Source organism: Apiospora hydei (genome assembly GCF_038363865.1).
Source record: "Apiospora hydei strain CBS 114990 chromosome Unknown utg000004l_segment0_segment0, whole genome shotgun sequence".
In the NCBI taxonomy this organism is placed as follows: Eukaryota; Fungi; Ascomycota; class Sordariomycetes; order Amphisphaeriales; family Apiosporaceae; genus Apiospora; species Apiospora hydei.
In genome coordinates this window covers 3957899-3983821 of record NW_027117363.1, presented here as the reverse complement: position 1 = coordinate 3983821, position 25923 = coordinate 3957899, and the positions used below count along the sequence as shown (strand labels likewise).

The following is a 25923-nucleotide window of genomic DNA, read 5'->3' as shown; positions in this document are numbered from 1 at the left end:
CAAAGATCGACTATGCGACCCGCCACTATTGCTACGACGGATCAACTAACCGTCCCAGCAGGAACAAGCGGCTTTACACGATATAACTATAAATCGTCTTCCCGGCTGTACCGTCTCAGCTTTGTTATTCGCAAAGTCGCAAATAGAGTCGTCATGAAGACCACCATCTTGAACCTCGCCCTCGCGGCGACCCTGGCTTCTGCTCAGCCTCACAACCACGGCCACGGCCGCTTCCACCAAAAGAGGGTCGGCGCATCCCCCGTTGAGAATGTTGCGAAGCGCGGCGATGTCGTTACCACCGTCGTGGCTGCCACCGAGACCGCCTATGTCATGGGCGACAAGGTAGTCACCCCCGAGGAGGCCAAGGCCGGCATTGACAAGGGTCTCTTCATTGTTGTCGGAGAGAGCACCCCTACTTTCGTCCCTCCTCCCCCGCCCTCGCCCACACCGACGACCGAGAAGAAGATTATGGCTCAGTTCTTCCAGAAGCCCGAGCCCACAACCACTTCTACCCCCACGCCCGAGCCCACCCCGACTTCATCGACCCCGCCGCCGCCTGCCAAGTCTAGCAGCAGCGGCTCCTCAGGCTCAGGTGGCAGTGGTCTGCATGCTGACTTCCCTGACGGAGAGCTTCCTTGTGAATGGGAGTCTCTGGAGAAGTACGGCGCCGTGTCCGTTCCCTGGGCCGGAATCAAGGGATTCACTGCCGTTCAGAAGGTCCCGACTTTCAAGGCCGGCATGAAGATCGCCAACATCATTACCGCGATCAAGGGCGAGGGCTGTGAAGACGATTCCTTCTGCTCGTACGCCTGCCCCGCTGGATACGTCAAGACACAATGGCCCGTGGAGCAGGGTCTGACTGGCCAATCTGTCGGCGGTCTTCACTGCCTCAACGGAAAGCTCTACATGACCCAACCCGAGAAGAAGACTCTGTGCGAGGAGAATGCTGGATTCGTCACGATCAAGAACAGCCTCAGCAAGGGAGTTGCTACATGCCGTACTGACTACCCGGGAACCGAGAACATGATCGTTCCTACTTGGGCTGATGGAGGCGCAACCGCCATGCTGGCCAACATCAAGTCCGCCGACTACTACACTTGGGAGGGCAAGGACACCACGCTGCAGTACTACATCAACCCCTCGGGTGTTGCTGTCGAGGATGCTTGCGTCTGGACCAGCCCCACCAACCCCGATTCGGCCGGCAACTGGGCGCCCACCAACCTTGGTGTCGGCCAGTCTCGTGATGGCAACACCTACTTGTCTATCTTCCCCAACGCGCCCACCTCGTTTGCCAAGTTGGACTTCAACATCAGGATTACCGGAGACGTCACCGAGAAGTGCGTGCTTGAGAATGGTGTTTACTACACCAACGGCAAGGAGACCAAGGATGGCTGCACCGTAAGTACCGCCCTCTATAATGTGCGCTCATATGGACACGTGCTAACGCAGAAGATAGACGGCCTACAAGGAGGGCGCCAATGTCGTGGTTGAATACTACTAGGGGGATCTGCAGGAGAGATCCCAGTGGAAAATATATGGACGCCTTTCGCGTTACCCTTTCGGTTCTATATTTGACTTCTAATCAATATCTATTGACGTCTACCGCACGCGTCGACGCCACGTTACGAACGCCGGCTATGATAGGAACGGCACGGCAGACCTGGCCACTAATGCGGAGTAATGTCTATAGAAGAGGGCGGGGAAGATGACCCTCGATATTGTACAAGGAGTTGACGACGATTACGGTGGCCTCGATACGATCTGGAAGCCGGGTGAGGAGAACACGAGTTTGACGACGAGAGGGTTGGGTAGTGGCTACCAGATGTGGACGGGGGAAAAGGTCAAAATGCACTGCAATCCGAGTCTGCTTTCTTTTGTCGGTCGCGCTGTGTGAGTGAGGGGCTGCGGTCGATCTACTTGTTGTGTTTCGCAGATCAGGGCCTTTCGAAGCTATTTGTTGTTTGTCTGCTGTTGAATAAGTTGGATTTCACCCTGGACCTTTCCTTGTGTCCGTCTAAGAATGTGATCAAGTATGTACGAGTAACGACGATGGCTGGCACTAATGAAATATCCTTCTGATTGGTAGCCATTGGATCTGGTTGATGCACAAGTAACACCGAAGTAAGTCACCCGTTGATTGCGCTGTCGCTGTATCACATCGCCCATGATGAACCTGCATGTACGGGTTGTGTCACTGACTGATTACAATGGATGCAGACAGGTAAGATTGCAGCGGTGTCAGTATGCGCGTGCGACTGCGACAGCATTGAAGGATTCCCAGCCAGCCAGCCAGCCAGCCAACCTTGTATGAGTCCGACTTGTCATGTGGCTTGATGGAGTCGCAAAATGCAACACCCAATTTTTGCCTTAACCGTCTTGCCTTGTTGGGTTCCGTTCCCTGCTGCATTTGCATTGCATCAGCATGGATCGGTTTTTTCTTTCTTTCACGCCTCCGTCCACCGTGGAGCTGCACCTCCGACTCGGCAGTCAGCCAAGCGGACGATGGAGGAGGGAGAGCACGAGGAAAAGGAAGATCCAGTCCTTTTCCAACCGGACTTGGCTGGCCATGGGTTTGAGGAAGCCGCGGATGGTTTATCTTTTGGGAGAAGACTGCTCTCCGGAATTGGAACCTTCAGGCCAGCCAATGGAACCAACTGGATAAAATAAGGTTGCCTGCCCTTTCTGCCACTTACCTACATGTACCTCAGTTAAAACAGGAGGGCTTCTGAAGAAAACCCCGTCATCTCCAGACCTCGACCTTACTCGACCCCACGTTGACTTGAACAGCTTCCTTCCCCGGCAGGCGCCACGCCACTTTGGTTTAGGCCTGCAGACCAGACGAACTACGGTGCCAAAAGCAACGTCTCTCCCGATCCCAAGCGCTGAACCATACCCTACACGTGAGATCCTCACGTCACTGTCGGACTAATCATCTGTGCATTAGTCTACCCCGCCAGCGCTAAGCCTCCCCCAGCTCTCTCCAGCGCTCTCCAGCGCTCCCTCCCGAGCTGGTCCCCTTGGCGTTGGTATAAGACACCACGGGGTCCGGAGAGGTTTGCCTGTTGGCGAGTGGCGCACACGAACAAGAAAACAAGCGCCGTTTGCCGGACTTCTTTCTCTTCTTCTTCTTGTCGTCGTCGTCATCATCGTTGTCGTCCTCTTCTTCTATTTTTCTCTACTTCTTCTAGACCAGCGCACCACGCGCATCGCTTTCGCTTTGCGGCCCCTTGCATCTTTTGTATATATTGTATCTACGACTCTACTTGTTGCAATGTCTCTGAACCGAGTCGCATCCCTCGAGACCTTCCTCAGCGTTTCGGCCGACGACGAGAGGCCGGTGCGCCCCCGACCTCGACGGGACTCCGCCTCCTCCTACGCGGCGTCGTTGCGGGCCAGGAAGCTCAGCTTCAACCCTGCCGGAGGCGTGGGGCCCGGCCTTCGTTCGCGACGATGACATACCGAACCCAGCCGTTGGCGCCTTTGAAGTGTCACAGTGGCGGCGCATATGTAAGCACCTTATATCAATCACCCTGACTTGATGGTAGTACAAATTTGCGCAGGACTGACGATACAACGTCGCAGTGCAGGTGGTCGTGACGGTGATATACTGCCTCTTTTCGGCGGGTGTTGTTTTCGGGTACGCTGCTCTAAAGCCAGTCTTAAAGCGTGAAGGTGCGTACCATGATGTATGCAACGGCATAGACACTTGCGTGGAAATCCGCCTGAACCTTATGTTTACCACGGCCGCCGTGGCCACCAACGTGGCTGCATTACCCGTTGGTGCTATCCTGGACCATTTCGGCCCCCGAGTAAGCGGCTGCCTCGGGGCCATGTTCCTGGCGCTTGGTGCCGTCGTCATGTCTTTTGCGAAGAGATTGCCCTTCGATGGGTTTCTGCCAGGGTACCTCCTCCTTGCCCTGGGCGGTCCCTTCACCTATATATCTTCATTCCAGCTGTCCAATGCCTTCCCGCGCCACTCGGGCTTCATTCTCGCGCTCCTGACGGGCGCCTTTGATGCTTCTAGTGCTTTGTTTCTTGTGTACCGGATCATCTTTGAGAAGACTGGCGGTTCGTTTGGCCACGGCAAGTTTTTCTTGGCCTACCTGGTTGTCCCTGTTGTGATTATCATTTTGCAGTTCACCATACTGCCTGCGCAGTCGTACAAGACCGTGGGTGAGATGATTGAAGACATCGAGGGCCCTGATCCCGAAGAACTATATGTCCCAGACGAGATTGCCATAGACGATCAGGTAGACGAGGAGACGGCCCTTCTCCGCGAAGAGCATCGCGAGCACCGCGAGATCGTGGTCCACGAAATCGAAGAGCTCCTCGGCTCGACGCCCGAAACCGACAAACAAGCTCATCGCGAGGGCGTCAAGAATGAGCGCAGTGGCGTCTGGGGCGTCATGCACGGCGTCAGCGCCTGGGCCCAGATCTGGTCGCTCTGGTTCTGGCTCATCTGTCTGTTCACCGTCGTGCAGATGACGCGTATCAACTACTTTGTCGCAACGATCCGGCCGCAGTACGAGGCCATCTTCCACTCGCACGAAAAGGCCGTCGAGATCAACAACTTCTTCGACTTCGCCCTGCCGCTCGGCGGCATCGTCTCCATCCCTTTTATCGGCGGCATCCTCGACCACACCCGCACCGTCACCGTCCTCGCCACGCTCGTCTCCGTCGCCACCACCATCGGCATTCTCGGCGTCCTGCCCTACGCCTGGGCCGCCTACGCCAACATCCTGCTCTTTGTCCTCTACCGCCCCTTTTACTACACCGCCGTCTCCGACTACAGCGCAAAGGTCTTCGGCTTCCGCACCTTCGGAACCGTCTACGGCACCATCATCTGCCTCTCGGGCCTCTTCAACTTTGTTCAGAGCGGCCTCGACTTCCTCTTTCACGAGACCTTCCACGGCGACCCCGTGCCCGTCAATGTCATGCTCTTGCTGCTGGGCCTCGTCATCGGGGCCGCCCTCGTCGGCTTCGTCGGGTGGAAGGCTCGGATGATGAGGAAGAAGGCTCTGGCGGCCGGGGAGAGACTGGGTAGGGATTGAACTGAGCGTTTTTATTCAGCATATCGTTTATCGTTCAACAAAAATTCGGTAGGATAAAATTGACTACTAGTTTCGGGGTAACGTTGGGGTTGTTGCATAGCCACACGAAGAATGACACATACAAAACAACTACCATATGATCTTTCTTCTCATCTCCTTATTTTTGTTCCTTCATTTAGTGAGTTCCAGAGCTAGATAAAAATAGGTCGTCTCGCCGATTGCCTGTGGATAGTATTGTTTTGGCATTCATGAAGTGCCTCTCGCAATATCTTTCCCTCCCAAGACTAAGACTGGCAACAGGCGCCGGTTGGTTGCAAATCCGACTTCCGAACGAAGTAGTTGGGAACAGCCCAACCATGCAATAGTTGCATACCAAAGGCCAGCGCTGATCGTACTCTACTGTTTCTTCTTTCCCGATACGATGGATTCCAAGATCCAGACCGCCGAAAACTCTTGAATCTCGTGCCACCGAAGAAAATCAACACTAACGGCCGCGAGTTTGCAGCAGATTACATCTCCATCGGCACACCCATAGCCTCCTCCCGTAGTTTGCGCGCATTGTCGTCGTGGATCTCGGCCTCCTCCTTGAGGCGCTGCTCGACCTCGTCGCGGATGGGGCCGAGGTCGGGCGGAATGACCTGGTACTGGACCGAGGGTGCGTGGCTGACGAACCGGAGCTGCTCGGTGACGTGCTGGACGATGTCCCGGAGCTTCTTCTCGGGGTTGCGGTTCTGACGCGGTTCGCCGAGGATCTGCTCGATGGTGGGCAGCAGGGTGTCCTGGCGGAAGCGCTCGCGCCAGGGCGTGTGCTCGGGGATCTTGTGCGGGATGTTCTTGTCCTGGCCGATGGCTACGGCCGTTTCGTAGGCCCAGGCGCGTGCCACGTTGCGCGGCGTGTAGCCGCCGCCGCCGAACATGATGAGTGGGATGCCGAGCTTCTTGCAATACTCGACGCACGACGAGTGGCCCTCCACTAGCAGGTTGAACTTTCCCAGGCGGTCACCTGCCAGCGAGTCGGCGCCGCACTGGAGAGCAATAGCGCTGGGTCGGAACTTCTCTACACACCTAGAGATGACGTTCTCAAAGAGCGAGGAGTACTGCTCATCCGTGATGCCGTCGTTGAGAGGGATGTTGAGGGCATGGTGTGCTCCGGGATTGTGTTCGCTCCTAGGGCCGTTGTCGTCCAGGGCACCCGTACCGGGGAAAAACGTGTTTGGGTCGTACTTGTGAAAGGATACCGTCATGACCCTGTCGGTGGAAAGAAAAGCTTCTTCGACACCATCGCCATGATGGACGTCTATGTCGATGTAGAGAACACGAGGGTAAACGCGTAAGAGCTGCAGAATAGCCAGGACAATGTCGTTGATATAACAAAAACCCGAGGCCTCGGACTTTTTGGCGTGATGAAGACCACCGCCCCAGGCAATGGCGATATCGGCTTGCTTGGAACATATCTTCCTTGCCGCATCCAGCGAGGAACCGGCTGACATGGAGCAGTAGTCGTAGAGGCCCTCAAAGAGCGGGCAATCACTACCGCCCAGGTTGAACTTGAGATCTGGGTGCATGTTGTCCACATCCAGGGGTGTAGGCTGGGGGCTACCGTAGCCAGAAAGTCTACATAGTCATTGGTGTGAAAGTTGGTCAGCTCCTCGTAGGTGGCGGTACGTGCCGTGTAATTGTCCATGGCAAAGTTCATGCCATAGGATGTGACGAGACTCTTGGTCAATGTTAAACGCCAGGGCTTCATGGGATGTGTCTGGCCGAAGTGGTGCCTCTCCATGTTGGGGTTGTAGTGGAAGGTGACATTGTAGCCCTTTGGTTTTGTGATGCCATACTCATGTGCCATACGCTTCACCTTGCTGAAGTAGTGAGAATTTTCAAACTCGCCCGGACGGTCCAGGGGCCTGTTGAGAGTCTCGACGATGGGCTCATCGGCGTCAACATTGTGCGGCAAGTAGTTAGGCTTGGGCACGCGGAACCTGTATGGCGATGCGGGATCCGGCTCCATGGCGGGAGCTGTCCCACTCACTCAGACCGGGGATGGAAGTGGGAGAGAGCCAAGCGATGTGCTGACCGGCCTTGAATGTGAAAAGCAACAGGCCACTGAGTGACGTAGCTTGGCAATGCCCCAAGCCGTACGGATGATGTACTAGGAAGATGCAGACGGAGAAGAAAAAAAGCGATGACAGCGCCGCCACAGGAGCACGGGATCCGGAGGCGGTGGTTGGTACACTCTCGGCTGGCGTACAAGGGACCGGTCTCCAAGCGTGCTTCCAAGTAAGATTAGCGACGTGCCTGGTGTACGTCCTGGTTGTAAGTATGAAATGCAGGTATATTGCTCGAAGAGCAGCCCGGGTCGTGGCAGTAATTATGGGTATGGCTGGCTCTCTGTTCGGGTTTCTTGAACGGAGGGTGCAAGCCGGAAAGCCATCTACAGGCCAGGCCAGAGCAAATTGATCTGAATTACCTAAGACGCTCGCTCCCCAAGTCGCCCAGATCCACCCCGGCCGCCCAGCTAAATCGGAATTCCTAAACGCCTAAGCCTATGTAGTAGGTACATGTAGGTTAGGACCAGTGGCTACAGGCAACAAACACGCAGCAGGCAGTCTGTCAATTTGATTGAGAGGATCGTCTGTAGCCTGTGCCTACCCAACTGTAGCACACTCTACCTGGGGCATGGGAAAGTCAAACAGTAGCTAACCTAAGCGCATGGATGGGTTGAATCTTTTGGGAACTTCCAACTCATCGATCTGGTTTCTTTTCTTGAACCCTTCCATTTCTTTCTTACTTGCCCAAGTTATGTGCTTCCCTACCCATCAATCAATCCAGCAAATCCAACTCCACTCTCGAATCGCATCTTCGCCGCGCCCCATCCTTCACTGGAAAAAAAGGACGGCTGATTGAGCAGACCAAACATCACACCACACCATTTTACTCCTTCATCTTTTTCCCTGCTCTGCCCTTGTCACCTTGCCAGACCAGACCAGACCAGACCAGACCTTCAGCCCCAACGCGGAACGACCCTTGCGGAAATCCATCAACCGTCTCTTTTCCATCTTCTCTCTTTTCGTCTCTCGCCTAGTCACTCTCGCGTCTCTTCGTCAACAAATTCCCGGGGGCCTGGAAGGTGAGCCATTACTGCTCATACGTTGTCGTCTCGTTCTTTGCCTTGTTGCCTTCGTTTGGTCCAGTGCCTGTCGTACCCGCTTGCCTCCTATGCTATGCTATACCATACGCCCATGTAGATGGTTATGTCTATGTGCATGCGCAGTACTCAGCTTGGCCATTGCACAATAACTACATACACTACACTACATACATCATACATATATACCTGCCTACCTTCGGCCCATCCTCTCTATCGCTCCCTGAACTACCAAGTCCTCTGTACTCGTGCCCTCCCATAATACTTCTCAGCTCGTCAGACGATAGAACACTATTTCTGGTGCGAGAATCAAGCCGGGCTCGCTTCCCATGCTCTTTGTTCTTGCCGCCTACAAGCCTATCTATTGCTTTCAGCGACCCTGCCGGATAGGTCCAGGTTAACAGCAATGCCTAGAGACGACCTCTCGATCGACTTCGTCCACAAGATGGCCCCTTCGGTCGAGGCCCAAGACCCGGCCGTCATCCTCGACGACTGGGTCCACCGCACCTCCAACCTTCACGAAGAAATCCGCTTCCTGCAGGACGAGATACAGGACAAGGACCGAGTCTACCACGACTGCGTCAAGAACATTGAGGAGAGCGACAACAAAATACAGAAATTCATCCGCTCCCATTCCAGCGCTCAGCCGAACCCGCGCGAGGACTTCCTACGCAGCACGATCCGCGAGAATTATGTCAAGGCCGATAAGCTGGCAACCGAGAAGATCGCTTTGGCCAGCAAGCTGCAAAACTTGATGGACAAGCACCTGCGCCACCTTGACGGTCAAATCAAACTCTTATACGATCGCGGCGAGCCAGGCTTCACGGATCCCGATGAGGTGCCATCGCTCCTGCGTCCGAGTGCAGCGAACCACAGCATTCCCAACACCAGATTCCCATCTACCGCTGCCGCACAGCCATTAAACCCGGGCACCAACGGCGGGACACAGTCGGGGTCACGCGCGCCGAATATGCAGTTGCGGACGACCCAGTTGCAAGCACACGGCTCAAGTTCGGCTCCGGCTACGCCTGCTGCAAGCATCATTCTTAATAGGAAAGAGCGCGAGATGTCAGCTGGTCCGGGGAGCGGTGTTCCTAAGAGGGGACCCAGGACGAACAGCAGTCTCGGCAGCGCTCCTTCGGCGTCGAGCGGGTTGGCGCGGCACTCTTCGCTGGGGCCTGGGACACCGAAGGCTGGAACACCCGGTATATCGAGTAGAGCAGGCAGCATAGGGCCAAAGGCGCACAAGGCTGGCATCCGGAAGGGAACGCCCAGCGGCGCGGCAGGGCGTAAGAAGCCCGCCAACGCCAAATCGGGCCTCAACCGCGTCAAGCAGGCGGGGCGCTCTAAGGGATCGCCCACCTCGACGGCAGACAGCGAGCTGTCCGATGCCGACTCGGTGCAGAGCTCGCGCGGCGCAGCCTCCAGGGCAGGCAGCGGCACACCGGCGCCCGCGTCAGCCACCACATCGCATGCGCCTGGCAAGCGCTCAAAGCACGCGCCGCCGGATGCAGACGGAGACGAAGAGATGGCAGACCACGAGAGCGGCGACGAGGAGGCCAGCGGCGGCTCGGACGACGACGAGGACGACGAGGGCAAGAAATACTGTCTTTGCCAGCACGTGTCGTACGGCGATATGGTGGCTTGCGACAACCCCGACTGCCCTTACGAATGGTTCCATTGGACCTGCGTCGGCCTCAAGAGCGAGCCCCAGGGACGCTGGTTCTGCCCGGAATGCACCGAGGCTTTGCGTAAGAAGGGAAAGTGACGTGCGATTTCAGCTTGGGCACAGGCACGCTGTGGTAGCTAGGACTGACCCGTTGTGTATATACATCATGTATGAGTTACGAAGACCAAGATACCCCCTAGCCGAGAATCATATTGCTTGCAAAATTGCATCAAAATCAACGATACATGCAGCATTTGACAACTAAACTGGACGTGCTGATCAATACCAACGGAGATTCGAGTGCTCCGCGAGACTCGATCGATTCATACGTAGTACATTTGATCATATTGAGTTGGCGGGTTTGTCACGTGAGGTAAGCAGCAAGGCCTCGGGAATCATTTGTGTATATAGGATATAGCCTATTGCTATTACTACTCTTGGGTGGTTATCGTCTATCCCATCGAGAGCCACGCCGCATCGGCTATCAGTTCAGCTCCCCCAGGAGATAATGACGCTGCCAACCTCTCTAGGTCGTGGTCCCTAGCTTGGAGCAACAACTCATCCCTGGGCGCGGTGTGATTGCATGACTTCATTATTAAAATGCCAGTAAGGGTCAAGAACAGGTGAGAAACGCGAGAAGCCCCAAAATGCTAGCCATCGAGCGTTTAATGCTCGAGCAGACGCAAGCTACCCTGGACGACCACGTTCTCCAGAATGGATCCCGGAGGAATGTCAATTGTCGAGCCTTCGGTCGCGACGATGATGACAGTACCCTTGAGAACGACACCACGGCCAAGGTTGACATTACCAGTAATGGTAAGATGGTCGAGCTCGACAATCTTGGGGATGGAGGCGATACGCTTCTGGAAGTCGGACACCTTCTTGAAATCACCACCAAGCTTGATCAGAGGAGCATCGCCGAATCGGCTGGCGCTCATTTGGAGCTGACCATGCTTCAGGGCGTACAGATCCGACTTCACGAGCATGAGATCGGAGCAGGTCTTGACGGGCAGGAAACGACGACGGGGAACGTTGACACCGTGAGCGTTTCGGAAATGGCGGATGGCAGCACCAACAGCGGTCTCGAGCTGGATAACTGAGATGTCGGACTCGCCCTTCTTGTCGCCAGGGATAGTCTTGCCGTTGGGGATGATTTCCATCTCAAGCTCATCGTTCTCAACGACACGCTTAATGGCCTTGACGTTCATCCAGATGTTGTTGGTGTTGAAGTACTTGAACTTCTTAATCGACTTGAACTCGTTGACGTGCTCCTTGGGAACCTGAGCAATTTCGAGCAGGCGGACGGAGCCCTCGTAGTCGATGATGGTACCACCCTTGACATCGGCCTTGGTCTTGTTGGTCAACTCCATGACGTACTCGGACTCGGACTCGATCATGTGCTGCAGAATGCGCAGATCGACAACGGCTCCCAGGTTGTCAACGTTGGACAGGAAGATGATCTCGATGCCGCGCTCAATGAGCTTCTCAAGAACGCCCGAGTTGTAGAGGGACTCGAAGACGTCACCGTGGCCAGGGGGGTACCAGTCAGATACAGCAGAGTCGAAGCTCTTGGGGGCAGGCAGGAGCGAGTCCTTGAGGATTCTGGGGTACCGAGACTGGTTGAAGGTCATGATATCGACATTGTGGCCCTCGTACTTCTTGATAATGGCAGCTGTGTCATCGTTGGTGTTGAAAGAGTTCATCAGAATGAAGGGAACGTTGGTGTCGTAGGTTCGGTTCAGGTACTCGACCTGGCGGACGGAGAGATCCAAGAAGGACATGCCATCACGGACCTCGATGACGGACTTGGGGCCGACACAGCCCATGGAGGTACCCAGACCACCATTGAGCTTCAGGACAGCGAGCTTGTTCAGGAAGTTAACCGACTCGGAGTTCGCAAGATCCTCGTAGTCAACGACCTGGCCTTGGGCAGGAGGGGCAATGCGGTCCCAGTCGCTAGTAAAGCAGACACAAATTAGCAGCTGGCTCTCACTTGGGTGCGTGGGGGCATTCAAAGAGGGGTGGGCACAGCAATTAATACATACACAGCATTGCCCTTGGACTTCTCGTTCAAGTAGCGGCGGAAGAGCGAGAAGAAGTTGTCCATCTCGGTCTCAAACAGCTTCTTCTCCTCGGGGTCCTTGACGGTCTCGGCAAGCTCCGTCAGGGAGTTGCGCATTTGCGCGGCGGCGATGTTGGTCGAGGCATTCTCGAAAGCCTTGCAACCAGTGTCAGTGTGTCGGCGGGTCATTTCCAGGAAATTGACAGCAAAGCTGGGTAGAAAAGCCACGAGGTGAAGGTGCGGTGTGGTTTGCGATGGGGGGAAAGGGTCTAGTGCTGTAACAGAACAGCAGCAGTACACTGTTGTGTCTGGGCTAAGTGTGATTTTATGGGCAAGGTCGAAGCGGGTGGATGTGTATGCAGCTTAAGCTGGTTGGTTTATGAACAATGACGGGAATGGGCTCGATGGGCAGATGGTGTATACAAGGAATGGTGTAGGGGTGTCTATTGTCCAGTGTGAAGCGAACCGTGAGCTGAGGCAGGGGAGAATCGATCGTGACAGGCTGCGAGCCAGAAGCAACAGGAGTTGCCCCCGTGTTGCCCTGGGCTACAAAGCAGCTGGGTCGTGCTGGCTGGATCGTCAAGCTGTCCACCTCGAGGCAGTTGCACCGTGGCTACGACAGGAAGGGAACGAGAGCTCCTAGTAGCAGGAGGCCCTGTGTAGAGAACGCTCCGAGGGAAAGAAGCGAATCAGCAATTGAAGTGAACTTACCATGTGAGATCGAGTCTTGCCATGGTGACGGCCACCAGCCTCGTCGTTGGCGTTGCCGGGCTTCAGGTGCGAAGGCAGTGCGCTTTTGATAGCCGAGGCCATTGTGATGATGTAGTGGTCGAGGGAGGTATATAGACACGAGCGGTTCCCAGAGTGAAGACGATCGATGATGGCCTCTATAGATTCGGAGTGAGCAAGGAGGAAGTCGGTCGACAGAGAGTGAGGAAGGTACGAACGGGTCCAGAGTCGAGCTGGCGCAAGTTTTTGGCTTTTTGTTGTACAGGAAAGACGACGTTGGTCAAGGCCAGACAGGCCAGACAGGCCAGACAGGGATGCAGGAGATGGCGGGGTAGAAAGAGGGCACTCCCAAGCTTTAGGATTAGGAGCAAGGAGCAAGCAGCAAGGAGCGAGAGCAAGGAGCTGCCTTCCTGGCCGCGCTGTTCGTTCGTTCGTTCGCGTCTTTTCTGGGTAGGTACCTAGCTTGACTCCCCAGTACGTTGTCAGTGCTGCTGCTGCTTTTGTTGCTGCTGCTGTTCCAGCGCTACTACTATATTTTTCCTGAGACCTCTAGACCTCTAGACCTCTAGGGGAGGGGGAGGGGACGCGGGCTCATCTGCTCTCCTTAGAACAGGTTGACGTAATTCTGCGGCAAACAACAAGCAAACTCCATGCAGGGCCGCGGAAACCACCAATCATCGCACAAACCGCTTGCTCGTCTTGTCCGATGTCCTGTAGTGGTATCGTCCTGCTCTGTGGCCCCTCCATCTGGTGTCTGTCTGGCTCTCAACAACCGCCGGGCCTGTACCACACACAACGCTTGAGGAGGGGAAACGGGCGACACAGGAGAAAGACACAAGCAGCACTCGCACTTGCTCTTGCACTTGCTCTTGCACTTGCTCTTGCAGCGATCACCCACCCACCACCACCATCACCACTCAGAATAAGAGGAGAAAGCATCCAATAGCTAGGCACTTGGCACTCACCTTGTAAATCGTTCGACCAGAAGCACCCAACTACCAAGCGATGACGAAATAACAAATTCGGTAATGCGGTATGATGGAAGGGAGGAAGCAGAATTCACAGGAATGGACAGACTCGATACGCCCGCCAGGAGCTTCACTCACAGTGCTGGCCTGTCCTTAAGTACTCCATTCAGCCTCTACGTAGTACTTGCCTGCCTACCTGCCTACATACATTGACATTGGACGGCAACAGCCCTCGATGCATACTACTGAACTTTACACACCTCAAGTGCTATCGAAGTACGGCCCGGTACCTACCTTTCGGCCACCTCGCGCAGCAATATGCCGTTGCTCCAGGAGACTACCTACATGTATTCTATTGACACCTCTGAGCCTCATACTCCTACAAGTCAAATTAATGCCCACCAGGCCGTGGTACCTGACAACCTGATTAACGACCTGACCTGAATAGGCCCGGGCCAAATTTCCGGCCCTTGGAAGAGTCCAGATCTCATGAGAAAAACGCCTTTGGGTGGAATGCGCCCGAGAAGCTGTACACGTACAAGTACAGCGCTGTTGAGGAGGTCCAGCTATTGCAACTTGTGGCGTGGCACTGGCAGGGGTCCCTAGACCGCCATCGGCAGACTGTGCGTTTTAGAGCCTGGGCCAAATAAGTCTCATCTCTGACCACTGGTTTGTTGTCTAGAGATATCAATAAAGGTCGGAAACCCTGTGTAGGATTGGTCAGGGGGAGGACCGGAGGAGATCGCTTGCATCCCGCCTGCTCTCTCGCCTGCTGCTAATAGCTGCAGGTGAGGTCTACAAGTATAGAAGGGTACGTACCCGGCAGGGTCTGCTGGTACAAGTATACCTACCCTACCCTCGACAATTGAAGTCCATGTCAACCTACGGAAGATTGCATGCCGCCCATCATCGATGGTGAGGATCGTAGCGGCGGGCGCATGCAATTGAATACTGAAGCTGCAACACACATAACATCGGGAGCGTTCAAAGTTGCCCTAGGGATACGAGATCCTGCGGGCATCCTCTGTTCCGAGCTGATGTCCTGGAAGCACACGTTGATCTCTGTCCGTTAGGTACGATGAAGACGTGCTTTGTCAACGCATCTCATGGAGAGATCGGCAAATTAAACCCCTCCATAACCCCCCTGGAGATGGCCACCAGGGTAAGGGATCCCGGACCTTTCCACCACGTCCCATGTCGCATCTGGCTTTGCGGCATTCAAAAAATGCAGAAATGCTAACGTAGGGAACAAAAAGCCCGCCAGCCAGCGGGAACTTGCGAGACTGGATGGTGCCTGTCACTTTGAGCTTCAACATGAAGCGTGGTACGTCTCCACCGAATAATACCACTTGGGTGGCTTCCAAGTTAATGAAGCATACGTGGGCATCGTGGGCGAGCCCACTCCGGTACAACAAACCAGCCCCTGGCTAACCTAGATAAGATGGTCAGCAACACCGCCGGATCGGTGAACATGAATTATAGATCCACGCTGAGGCTCAAGCTGGATGCTGAAGCTGAGCTCAATTCCATATGCGACAACGTCAGGCCGCCGCCCCCTATTTACAAACGAACCGGATGTGATGCTGTGGCATGGCAGCCTAGCCGTGTCTTTTCTTCTTCTTTCTCTGTCTCCTTAAATAGATAGTTCTGCGTCCTTGGATTCCGATACTTCAGCCGCAGCAAATAAACAGCGAGAAACACTGCCACGTGCAGTCGGGATGGCGTAGAACAGCAGGGCTGCGTGGGCGAGACAAGATTTGACTCGTAATTTCAATGCAAATCGGCATTTGTACCTACCTCTTTTGCGTCTTGCTGTCTATCACTATGGGGGTGCCGGGCCCGACTCACAAAGTGAATCTGTCCTGAAAACTCATTCTTGCTATCGTATTGTCTTTATGGTTTGGAAAATCCGGACAGAGCTAACTCGTACTTATTATTAGCTACAGATAAAGTATATGTAGCCGCAGCTGTAGGTACCTGCCAAAGCCGGGTGCTGCTTGTTCTCTTTGCTGACTGCAGGCCCCCGTAATGGACCCCCACAGGTCCTCCTCTTGTGGCTTGATGGCTGCGGCTGACTCGCCTATCAATGGGCAGCATTTAGGAAGTGATGAGCTGTACTGTAGATACCTTGAGAGCGCCCAACTGAGACAGACCGGAACCTCATTTATACCCCCACGCATTGCAGCAGTCGTTTGGCTCAGAATTTGAATCAGCCCCCTCTCTTGATTGGATGCCCGAAAGGGAACGCAAGCCGATAACCTTAGAAAGCCGAGAAAGCGAGCTTATCCCGGGATATAGACCTTCCCTATCAACCAACCTACCTTGGGCACGAAAGGGAAGGGGGAAATGGGGAGCACAGAAACCACCTCGGTGCCCTACTGGCACGTCAACGTCCCGGAGTCGGAGCGGGAACGGGACTGCCCCGAGTTCCTGCGCGACCTGAGCGCCAAGGACCGGGGCATCATCGGCACGCCCGACGACCAGTACCGCCTCCTGACCTGGCCCCAGGTGCGGGACATTGTCGCGACGAACCGGCTGGGCAGCTTCCAGCGCGTGCCCTCGGACCTGCGGCGCTACCTGGCCTACAACTGGCAGCTGCGGCGCGAGCACGGCAGCGTCATGAACTTTGTGCTGAACGAGCGCCTGCGCTGGACGATGCCCATCACGCCCAAGGGCCGGCCCTTCGAGTGCCCCGAGCAGGACATCAAGACGCTCTGGAACGACTGGCCCTACGGCCTCGACAAGCGCATCGTGCACATTGTTGTCTGGACAAAGTTCGACCTCGAGGAGGATCCCCAGACCTTGGATCTCACCGATGTGGTAAGGAAGGAGATCAATGACTACGTAGACAGCGTGTTTGGGTCACGTCTGCCAAGGGAGAATGTAAGTTATTCAACCGTTTGCTTCTTCTTTGTCTTTATGCCTGTACTTCTGTGTCTAATATCTGCCGCTGACTGTGATGGAACAGTACATATGGTTCAAGAACTGGAGCTCCTTAAAATCCGTCCATGCCGTTGAGCATTTCCATGTCATGCTCTTTGACCCTGACCCAGCCTTTATTGACGAGATAACGAACGGAGATGTTCCCTTGTGTCGAAAAGTTTAGAGACTTCCGGCGTCTCCTCTTTGCTATGCTGGTTTACAGAACGGACAGGTAGACATGCTTCTAGACTAGCTTGGAGTTGGAGTGGCTATAGAATATGCGAAACGCCCGTTAGACCAAAAGTGACCCTGCTGAGATACTCGCTTCATTCATTTGCAATTGTACCAGCAAGTAGCAAGCGTAGATGCTCAGGGCAATGCACCTCCTGCCTTGATCTCCACCGCTGGGCAGTCGGCAAATGGTACTGCAATGGGCTTGGCCAGACTGATCTTGACTTGCCAGCCTCGCTCGCGGGCAGTCTTGGGCTCGTCAACAATCTTGAACTCGTTCAGTATCTTGTCGGCCAGCAGCGTTCCTAGTGCCTCTAATGTTTCGAAAGAAGAACCCTCCATGACCTGGTTTGTAGAAGTGGATCAGTTACAAGTGTTCTGTTTTCTCTCTCTCTCCAGGACGAGCCAACACTTACCTCGAAAACCAACTTCTCCACCTCGGGATGTATGTCTTTTGTCGTATCGAGCCGGTCGATCTCCACATCGGCCACGACCATCTGCTTGGCCTGCCGCTCGTTGGCGTTGACGCCGATGAGCGTGGGGATGTGCAGGCCGTGGATGCGGAGCGAGCGGGCGTACGACTGCAAGGGGTTGGTCTTCTCCTCGCCGAGGCCCGTCTTGAAGCAGGCCGTGACGGCGAGCGCGACGCCGGCGCCCAGCAGCGACGCCTTGGGCAGCTCCACGGTCAGCGTCAGCGACCGCAGCTTGCCGGCGTCGAGGAAGGGGACCTGGTCCAGCGGCAGGGCGCGGCGGCTGCCGTCGACGACGCGGCCCGTCAGGGTGACCCAGAGCATCTCGAAGGCGTCGGCGGCGCTGGGGCCCTTGCCCGCGTCCGCCTTGCGCACGGCGTCCGGGTTCGTGGGGGGCTGGGCCGAGGCCGAGAGCTGGTCCAGGCCCTCGCGCAGGCGCTTGCTCAGGTTGCCGTAGTGCGCCGTGTCGCCCGAGGCGACGTTATCACCGGCGGCGGCGGCGTGGAAGGGCTGCTGGAACGAGACCTCGGTCGACAGCAGCGCCGGCTGCGCCTTGTTGGCCCGGCCCCAGGCGTCGCGGCCCACGGGCAGCGTCCCCTGCAGGTTGCGCACTCGGACCACGGCGACGGGCTCACCCGCGCCGGCGGCGACTTGCCAGTTGGTCAGCAGCGGGGCCGGGGGTCGGCACTTTGTTGTTGCAATTGAGCAGGCTCCATGGTGATCCAACTCTTGAGGGATGATAGCATTGGCGGGAAGGAAGAGAAAGAAAGTCTATGGCTTGTTAGGTTTGAGACGTTTATCGAGTGTTTCGAGCGTCGTAAGGCAGATGACGTCATTTGCTTCGTAAGATGAGATGCGAGCGCCAGCTCAACAGTAAACGCCAACAAGCATATACACTCAGTGCTTGGGATATCTCGAACTGCTGTATTGGTAACAAAACTTGATGATCGGAATTCGGTTGCGAGGAGTGGATGCTGGAAGATGCAAGGCCCAAGTATTGGATGCCGCTATTGTGAAGATGTACAGTAACATGTATTCATCGGTCCGGAGCTTGCCTCAGCCCCACTACGATATACGTACATCGACTCAGTTGGAATCAAATACAGCCAGCCCGTCGTGCCACGGTGCTACAATATCGGTCATGCATCTTCCAATACCATATCGCCTACGAAGTATGCAATCAGGGCCCTTTGGGGTACCACATCATATTCCAGATCCTGTGCATGTCCTTTGCGCCCCATTGGCTTAGATCAGTCTCCAACAAGTCGACATCTTGGAATCCGTTCCTCAGGTACAAACCGTGGCCATCCGGAGAAGCCTCCAGATATACAGGCAAGCCTAATTCTTGAGCCTGCTCCAGGGCCCATTGGATTAGCATCGTCCCTGCTCCTCGGCCTTGCTGCGCCGGATGTGTCTGTAGCATATGCAGGTCTTTGGGCCGAACTCATGTCAGCATTTCTGTAATACAATGCACTGTGCGTCATGATCTGTTTCCTGTCTACACACTCGTTGCACTGTGCCTCTACTGCTACTTCCCAGCACGAAAAGTCGAGGTCACTCACAGACATGCGGCTTATCGCCCACGAGTCGAGTTCTTTGGGCCAAGATGCCTCCCCATAGCTTCTCGCAGGCCTCGACGTTGCTGCCAGGACCAAATACTCGGGGGGTCAGCTCGGGCGGTTCCTTGTAGACGTGCAGCTTGGCCCAAGCGGCCATCTGCTCATTCTCGTCGCCCTCGATCTCCGTGTCGATAACTTTGACGTGTCGCGCCGTCGTATCCTGCTCGAGGGTCTTGATGAAATACTCAGACCGCATCTTCTTGGACTCCTCGGGGAACGGGCCGGGGAACAGGAACGGCGTGAACGGATTGGGTGCGTAGGCAAGCTTCTCGATCTCCAGCCCGCGTGGGAGATCAGCTAAGGTAAACACTCGAAGTTCTAGCGGCATCTTGTCGTCGTTGTCTTCGACTGCGTGTCTCGACCGAGATGGATCGACTAGCCAACGGGCCACTTCTATCCACACAGCTGCCTACATACCTTGCTGTCCGGTATATATAGACATCATTTTCTCAGCTTCAGTTTCAGGCGACACAAGCGTGGTGAGCACTAGCATTTCTGTCAGAAGACGGCGCCCGGCTGTATGAGTCACCCCGGGCATCATGCTATCTTACAGGCAAGTTGGGCTAGGGTTATTACCGGATGAGGAAGGAAGATATATTCGGGCTAGTTGGGTTACTATAGTGAAGTATACTTACTTACACGAATGGCACAGCTCAGACCAAACCAAACCAACCATGCCAGCTGGATTGACGCAACGAAGACATTCTAGATCTCGGTTGGATACTGTCAATGTAACCATTTCGAAAACGGTATTTGCATTCCATCTAGACCTGCGTCCTTTGCCGCATGTGATGTCGATCGATGGCATATCGGAATCTGAGGCTTCGATCCGGTCGTTCGGTCCATGCTTCCCCCAGAAAACAGGCGGGGCACAAAACTGCACCTGTCCATCAGCTCATGGCCGTCGGGCAACTTTCATTGATCTACTGGCGCCTACAACTTATGAAAATCGAACCAAGGAACAGCCTGCACGCCGTTACTTGAGAAACAAGAACATCGAGGCATAACCGAGGGCCCCAGGTTCTGCACACTCACCACCCCACGCTATCCCCCCACCATCTCCGATCAGCATGCCCACCATTCCTCCCACCCTAACCCTTCACGGCACGCCGTCCTCCCCCGGCGGCCGTCACCTCCGCGCCGCCCAGCCCTTCAAGCCGGGCGACGCGATCGCCTACTTCGCGGAGCCCTGCATAGCGATCCCCGACGCCCCCACCCAAGCGCTGGTGTGCAACTCCTGTCTACTTCCCTCCCCCGGCGCGCAGCCCCGGCTCTGCACCGGCTGCAAAGCCATCGCCTACTGCAGCGTCGCCTGCCAGAAGGCCGACTGGGCCCGCGTGCATAAGGAGGAATGCAAAGTGTTCCGGCGCGTTCAGACCGCGGCGGCGGGCCGGCCGCTCCCGACGCCCGTACGCGCGTTGGTGCAGATGCTGCTCCTGACCGAGAAGATGGAGTCGTCGACGGGGCTGAGGCTGGAGAGCCACGTCGAAGATTTTCGCCGGCATTCTAACGGTGGCGACGGGGAACCCGAGAGGCTCGAGGGCCCGTCGTGGCGGGACTTGGAACTACAGGCCATGGGGGCTGTGCATTATCTCGGGCGCGAGGCCAGCCCCCAGAACATCGCGAATGCTCTGGAAGCGGCTTGCAAGGTACGTACGTTGTTGGGCTGTCGGGTTCTAAGGGAGAGACCAACAAGAATCTGTCTTTTTTCCCTTTCTTTTTGCTAACGGGGTCATGCCCGCTCCCAGCTGCAAGTCAACTCATTCAGCCGTCTCGACCCGGATGCTGGACAGACTGGCCTGTATATGCACCCGGGTCTGGCCATGGTCAACCACTCGTGTACGCCAAGTGCATTTGTGCAGTTCATCGGACGCAAAGCCGTACTTCGAGCGTACCGATCCATTCAAAAGGACGAAGAAGTCACAATCTCATATATTGGTAAGCTGTCTGGAGTCTTATATGTCTTCCTCCATTGCTTACGTTGACACACGTGTTCCAGCCTGCGAACTGCACCGCAGCCACCGGCAAAGGTCACTGAAGGAGCGCTACCACTTCCAGTGTAGCTGTCCACGGTGTAAGGATGATCTAGACGTTTATGAGGTCTGCCAGGCCTATCCTCACCTCGACCTGAACCGCCTCAGTCTGATGCCTGACCTGAACATATTCAGCAACTCCCCGACTAGCGGATCCTTCAGGACCAATGGAGCACTACAACACGTAGTAGATGAGATATTCTTGGAATGCTCCCAACCCCTGGCAGACATGGACTTTGCTGAGCGCTCGAAGCTGTTGGGCAACCGGTGGAAGAAATGCGAGCCCCTCGGCAAGGACAAGCTCTACGCCGTCGAGCCGCTGCCCCGAGTTCTGTCCGAGGCCAGCGTATACTTCACAGAGCTCGGGAAATTCTCGCACTCCCTGGCCATCTCCTGCTTTCTAGCTCTGAATTGTGACCCCTTCCAATATCCTATGCCGTTCCACCCGTTCCGGGTTAAGGGGATGCTTGCTGTAGGAAAACTAATTAGTAACACGGGCCAAGGATACGCAACCGGCGCCGCCCAGAGCAGCATCAATGAGCCCATGGAGAGCAGACTCAAGCAAGTATTTGATACCACCGACTCGATAACAGTGGCGCAGGCGGCCCTGATGATGGGTGCGTGGTGGGGACCCAAGGCACACTCGGAGGAATGGCAACCCTACCAGGAAGCCGTCGAGGTGCTGAAAGACGTGGAGACCATCCCCGGCCGTAGTGATGAGAAAAGAATGTTGAGCCTCTGGGCGAAGGGGTGGGCAGGATCTCGAGGCCGAGCTGTTCTTCAAACACGCTGTACTGAAGCCAGTCCAGGAGCTTGCCAGTCTTGCTTTGGATATCATGGACACAGAGTTTGGTGACCAGCAGTCTCTTGTGAGGAGGAATTAGTCTACTTTTTCCGACCTCAAGAAGACAAGTTGGTAATTATGACAAAATATGCCATGAGTATCAATTTGAGCTATACTGGATTTTATGGACACGTAAGCGCATTACCTCTGCTCTTTTAGCACTTCTTGGATCCTGACATGCGTGAGTCCCTGTTGCGCGCTTGGGAAGGTCCCTAAGGCCGCTTTCTTGAGAATGCCCCTGACGCATCCTTAAACTCTACTGTTCCATCCAATCTGTCAAGTGGTTTCTCTTCAAGCTGTTACATGGCGATCACTTCCCAGTCAAATGTATGGTCACAGGCTGATTCTGGCAGCAGGGGAAGTGTTAGGCTCCAAGCGCTGCACTCTGCTCTTGAGAAGCTGCGATTCCATCTGTAATGTTTTGATCTGATTGACCTGATTACCGAACTTCGTAAAATTAATTGTGAGAATGTCCAGTCCCTCACGAGATGTTACACAGCAGTGTGACGCTTGGGTGTGGTCTCGAGTCGCAACCTCCCGTAACTGTGCGACCTCCATCCGTAAGAGGTGGACTTCTCTGGCGTAGCTATCATCTACAAGGGCGTTCTCCCTGAGACAGGCTTCCGGCGTCTCTAAGCTGGTCTTTGCACTCGTGAAGCTCCTCTTGGATTCTGGCCAATTCGCCCCTGACGCTGTCCATTTCCTGGGCGAAATTTTGCTCGGTGGAACTCACGCGTTCGTCGAACGCCGTTGCCACAAGCTTCCCTAACAATTTAACTTATGTAGGGATTTGACCGGAAGTAATGTTGTGAGCAAGGCAATGCGGATCCCATCAATTGATGCCATTGACATGACATATGGGAGTTTCCCAACATGAGTATTGATGTACGTTCTGATGTTCCTCTCACGTATAGCATATATACTACGGCACCATAGGCACGGTTATGTTCGAACAAAACCATGCACCTCTTTTCATACCGGACCCCAACAAGATATATCATTGGATGATGACAATAAACAGATATAACTACCCAGAGATTGTTATGGTCATTGACCAAGTCCCTACTGTAGGGTCTCGGGCGTGGACGGGAATGACTTCAAGTTCAATCCGATTGTTGATCCTAAGTAAGAGGTAGGTACCTAACCTAGGTACATAAATGGCAGGAGCCCCACCGTGATAAGCAGAGAGCCGCGAGCCGCTGTAAGTTAGCGTGGGACAGCTGTTTTTAGCGCTGTCCCCCTCCAGTGCCCACTGCCCACCCTCTAGTTGCCTAGAATTGTATGCAACTGTCGGCTGCTAGGCGTGCTAGGCTCAACCTAGGCAGGCACCTAGTCCCTAACGATAATCCCTGTCCTGCGATACGGTCCAATAATTCTTTGCCTGGACCGCAAAACTCCATCATCTTTTTTTGTATGTCTTGACATACCCATTTCGACCATCGCTTTCCTTGTCGCGCGCCCCTTTGCCGCCGACTTCCCTGCGGCACACGCTCCTCAGTGCCCAACATGGACGCTACTACTGCGGCCGAGGATATTGCGAACGCCCTTGCCATCGTGCAGGAGGCCGTCGCAAACAATCCCGACGCCGCTGTCGTCAACGGCAGCGTCGCACGTGCCGACATCTCGTCCGCTACCTTGTCCGGATCCGTCGAGGCCGAGCTGAAGCCCCAGACCGCGACGGCCACCCCTACCCCCGAATCCAACGGCCTCAAGCGTGCGAAGCCACACGACGAAACCGCCGACGGCGCCGACGGCGAAGGATGGCAGGTGGTCCAGAAGAAAAGCCGGCCTTCTAAGAAAGCAAAGAAGATCCCGAAAGCCGACTCTTCCAACTACCCGTCCATCAAGTTCAACTACAATGCCAAGCTGCAAGCCAAGGTTTCGCTCGAGCAGCTGCGCAACCTGATCCTCTACATCTTCGCCGACGGCGTGGCCCCCCCAATGGGTTTCAGTCTCACAGCGGCCCCAGTTTCGCAAGATAGTCACGCTCATGGTGCCTGGCCTCGAGGAAGCCATGTTCAGACGGAATGTGGATTTTGCTACGTATAACGACAAGGACGCCGATGGCTCCGACGACAGGCCTCGTGCTATTACCTCTCCTGACGACTACTATCCGCGCTTGTTAAAGAAGGACGAGCTCCCAGAGATATTACAACCTTTTGCCGACATGTTTGAGCACCTTTGGCCCTTGAAGACGCCCGGCAACGAGAAGTACGGCAACTTGCGCTCACCGCTGGGCACAATGCTCACTGCGCCGATGGAGAAATCCCCGGAGGAGAAGGCCAAGAAGGGTGTACAACCTGCCAAGGAACCAAGCAACTGGAAAGATGACAGAACCAGAATCACCGAGTTTCTGGCTATGCCGGAGGACTTTGTGCCCAACGGCTATACCCTACACCCGGCACTCATCGATGACGAGGAGCGCCGGAAAGAGTACCTGGACCAGGAAGGCTGGGTTCATACCCGAGTTCAGGATCTGTCAGAAGGCGACGTTCCGGAGTCGGAAATCCAGCAGGGGTCTATCACTGCTGGCCGCGAGGTGATCGCTTTGGATTGCGAGATGTGCATGACTGGAGAGAAGGAGTTTTCCCTCACCAGAATAAGTCTTGTGGATTGGAGCGGAAACGTTGTTTTAGACGAGCTTGTCAAGCCTGCCAAGCCTATCGTCGACTATGTTACAAGGTTCTCTGGTATCACCAAGGAGATGATTGATCCCGTCACCACAACGCTGCAGGACATACAAAAGAAGCTACTGGATATCCTCCATCCTCGGACGATCCTCGTGGGCCATTCTCTCGAGTCCGATCTCAAGGCCTTACAAATCACCCATCCCTTCATCGTGGATACATCACTCCTCTACCCCCACAACCGAGGGCCCCCGTTGAAGAACAGTCTTAAGTTCCTGTGCCAACGATTCCTTAAGCGGGAGATCCAAAAAGGCGGCGCGGCGGGCCACGACTCGATCGAGGATGCCAAAGCCTGCCTTGACCTGGTGAAGCAGAAGTGCGAGAAGGGCAAATCTTGGGGCAATCACGATCACCAGGGCGAAAACTTGTTCCGCCGCCTCAACCGATCTGGCACTAATTATAAAGCCAACGGCGGTGCGAATGCCACGGGCGGCGTGAAATCGGGCAAGTCGTCAACCATGATCGACTGGGGTGACCCAATGAAGGGCGCGGGAGCTGCCGCAACGTACCGCATTGGGTGCAAGTCAGACGAAGAGGTCGTCGCCGGCGTCCTCCGCGCCGTCCAAGGAGATCCCGTGGCGGAAGAAATCCCCTTCGGCGGCTCCGAATTTGTGTTCGCCCGCTTCCGCGAACTAGAAGCACTCCAAGGCTGGTGGAATACGAACAGAACCTCCGCGGCCGACGGAACCGCGCCCAGCAACTCCCTTTGCGCCGCCCACAACAGTCTCTCCGTCAGATGACGAAGCAGCGTCCTTGGCCGACGCTCTACAACACCTCACCGCTCGCATCAAGCAGATCTACGACAGTTTACCACCCTGCACCGCCTTCTTCGTCTTCAGTGGCAGCGGCGACCCCGCGAGATGAGCCGGCTGCAGACCATGCACAGCCAGTTCAAGCGAGAGTACAACACCCCCGGCAGCAAATGGGACGAGCTTAGCGTCAAATGGACCGACGTCGAGGAACAGGCGCTGAAGAAGGCCGTGGGCAATGCGCGAAATGGAATCGGCTTTATCGGAGTCAAATGAGGGAGTCTTTCCAATAACTTTCTCCCATAGTATGATTCCTTCTCACCAACTACTTCCTTGCGACGTGACAACATCGTCCCCAAGACCGATATCCCTCTCTGTTCTGGGGGGAAACCACAAGCATCTACCGGCAGGGTATCTCAGAAGAAGACTGGCACTACAACCCATGGGTTTTCCTTTTTACGAGACACATGCTGGACCTTACATGTACAAACAGTGTATGGAATAAATAAGATGACCTGGGTTGTTGGCGTCGAGGTATATTATGTATATACACACTACGTTCTTGTCGCCGGAGTGGTGCAAGAAGAGAGAAAACCAGACCGAAAAGGGATTTCATGATACCCCCGTGTTGTTGCTGTTGCTACTCTTGTCATCGTCGGATGACGGACAAGATGGGAGAGGAAGGAGCGAACGGTGGGGGAAATACATGTAGTAATAGTTCCAGCGAATGATTGACTGCAAGAT

At 55.1% G+C, this 25923-nt stretch overlaps 9 protein-coding genes across 9 annotated transcripts; 6 read left to right on the top strand and 3 right to left on the bottom strand.

Moving 5' to 3' along the window:
• Positions 1-153: 153 nt before the first annotated feature.
• PG997_003792 (glycoside hydrolase family 132 protein) lies at positions 154-1501 on the top strand (the record flags this gene model as incomplete). Its single annotated transcript, XM_066808107.1, has 2 exons — positions 154-1398; positions 1457-1501. 2 exons carry the CDS (start codon positions 154-156, stop codon positions 1499-1501), a joined length of 1290 nt encoding a protein of 429 aa, XP_066671725.1.
• A 1770-nt stretch (positions 1502-3271) lies between these two features.
• PG997_003791 (uncharacterized protein) lies at positions 3272-5051 on the top strand (the record flags this gene model as incomplete). The annotated part of the gene is made up of 2 exons (XM_066808106.1): positions 3272-3440; positions 3583-5051. 2 exons carry the CDS (start codon positions 3272-3274, stop codon positions 5049-5051), a joined length of 1638 nt encoding a protein of 545 aa, XP_066671724.1.
• Positions 5052-5560: 509 nt separating this feature from the next.
• On the bottom strand, positions 5561-7059 carry PG997_003790 (uncharacterized protein; the record flags this gene model as incomplete). Its single annotated transcript, XM_066808105.1, is given in 2 exon segments — positions 5561-6640; positions 6652-7059. 2 exon segments carry the CDS (start codon positions 7057-7059, stop codon positions 5561-5563), a joined length of 1488 nt encoding a protein of 495 aa, XP_066671723.1.
• A 1543-nt stretch (positions 7060-8602) lies between these two features.
• On the top strand, positions 8603-9964 carry PG997_003789 (PHD-finger domain-containing protein; the record flags this gene model as incomplete). Its single annotated transcript, XM_066808104.1, has 1 exon — positions 8603-9964. One exon carries the CDS (start codon positions 8603-8605, stop codon positions 9962-9964), a length of 1362 nt encoding a protein of 453 aa, XP_066671722.1.
• Positions 9965-10530: 566 nt separating this feature from the next.
• On the bottom strand, positions 10531-12740 carry PG997_003788 (putative UTP-glucose-1-phosphate uridylyltransferase; the record flags this gene model as incomplete). Its single annotated transcript, XM_066808103.1, has 3 exons — positions 10531-11821; positions 11911-12083; positions 12639-12740. 3 exons carry the CDS (start codon positions 12738-12740, stop codon positions 10531-10533), a joined length of 1566 nt encoding a protein of 521 aa, XP_066671721.1.
• Positions 12741-15970: 3230 nt separating this feature from the next.
• Positions 15971-16730, top strand: PG997_003787 (uncharacterized protein; the record flags this gene model as incomplete). Its single annotated transcript, XM_066808102.1, has 2 exons — positions 15971-16507; positions 16593-16730. The coding sequence occupies 2 exons, from the start codon at positions 15971-15973 to the stop codon at positions 16728-16730; spliced, it is 675 nt and encodes a 224-aa protein (XP_066671720.1).
• A 185-nt stretch (positions 16731-16915) lies between these two features.
• PG997_003786 (uncharacterized protein) lies at positions 16916-19194 on the bottom strand (the record flags this gene model as incomplete). Its single annotated transcript, XM_066808101.1, has 3 exons — positions 16916-17122; positions 17194-17934; positions 18907-19194. The coding sequence occupies 3 exons, from the start codon at positions 19192-19194 to the stop codon at positions 16916-16918; spliced, it is 1236 nt and encodes a 411-aa protein (XP_066671719.1).
• Positions 19195-19936: 742 nt separating this feature from the next.
• PG997_003785 (uncharacterized protein) lies at positions 19937-21755 on the top strand (the record flags this gene model as incomplete). Its single annotated transcript, XM_066808100.1, has 3 exons — positions 19937-20515; positions 20615-20804; positions 20866-21755. 3 exons carry the CDS (start codon positions 19937-19939, stop codon positions 21753-21755), a joined length of 1659 nt encoding a protein of 552 aa, XP_066671718.1.
• A 1494-nt stretch (positions 21756-23249) lies between these two features.
• Positions 23250-25455, top strand: PG997_003784 (uncharacterized protein; the record flags this gene model as incomplete). The annotated part of the gene is made up of 3 exons (XM_066808099.1): positions 23250-23694; positions 23756-25161; positions 25237-25455. 3 exons carry the CDS (start codon positions 23250-23252, stop codon positions 25453-25455), a joined length of 2070 nt encoding a protein of 689 aa, XP_066671717.1.
• Between the last annotated feature and the right edge of the window lie 468 nt (positions 25456-25923).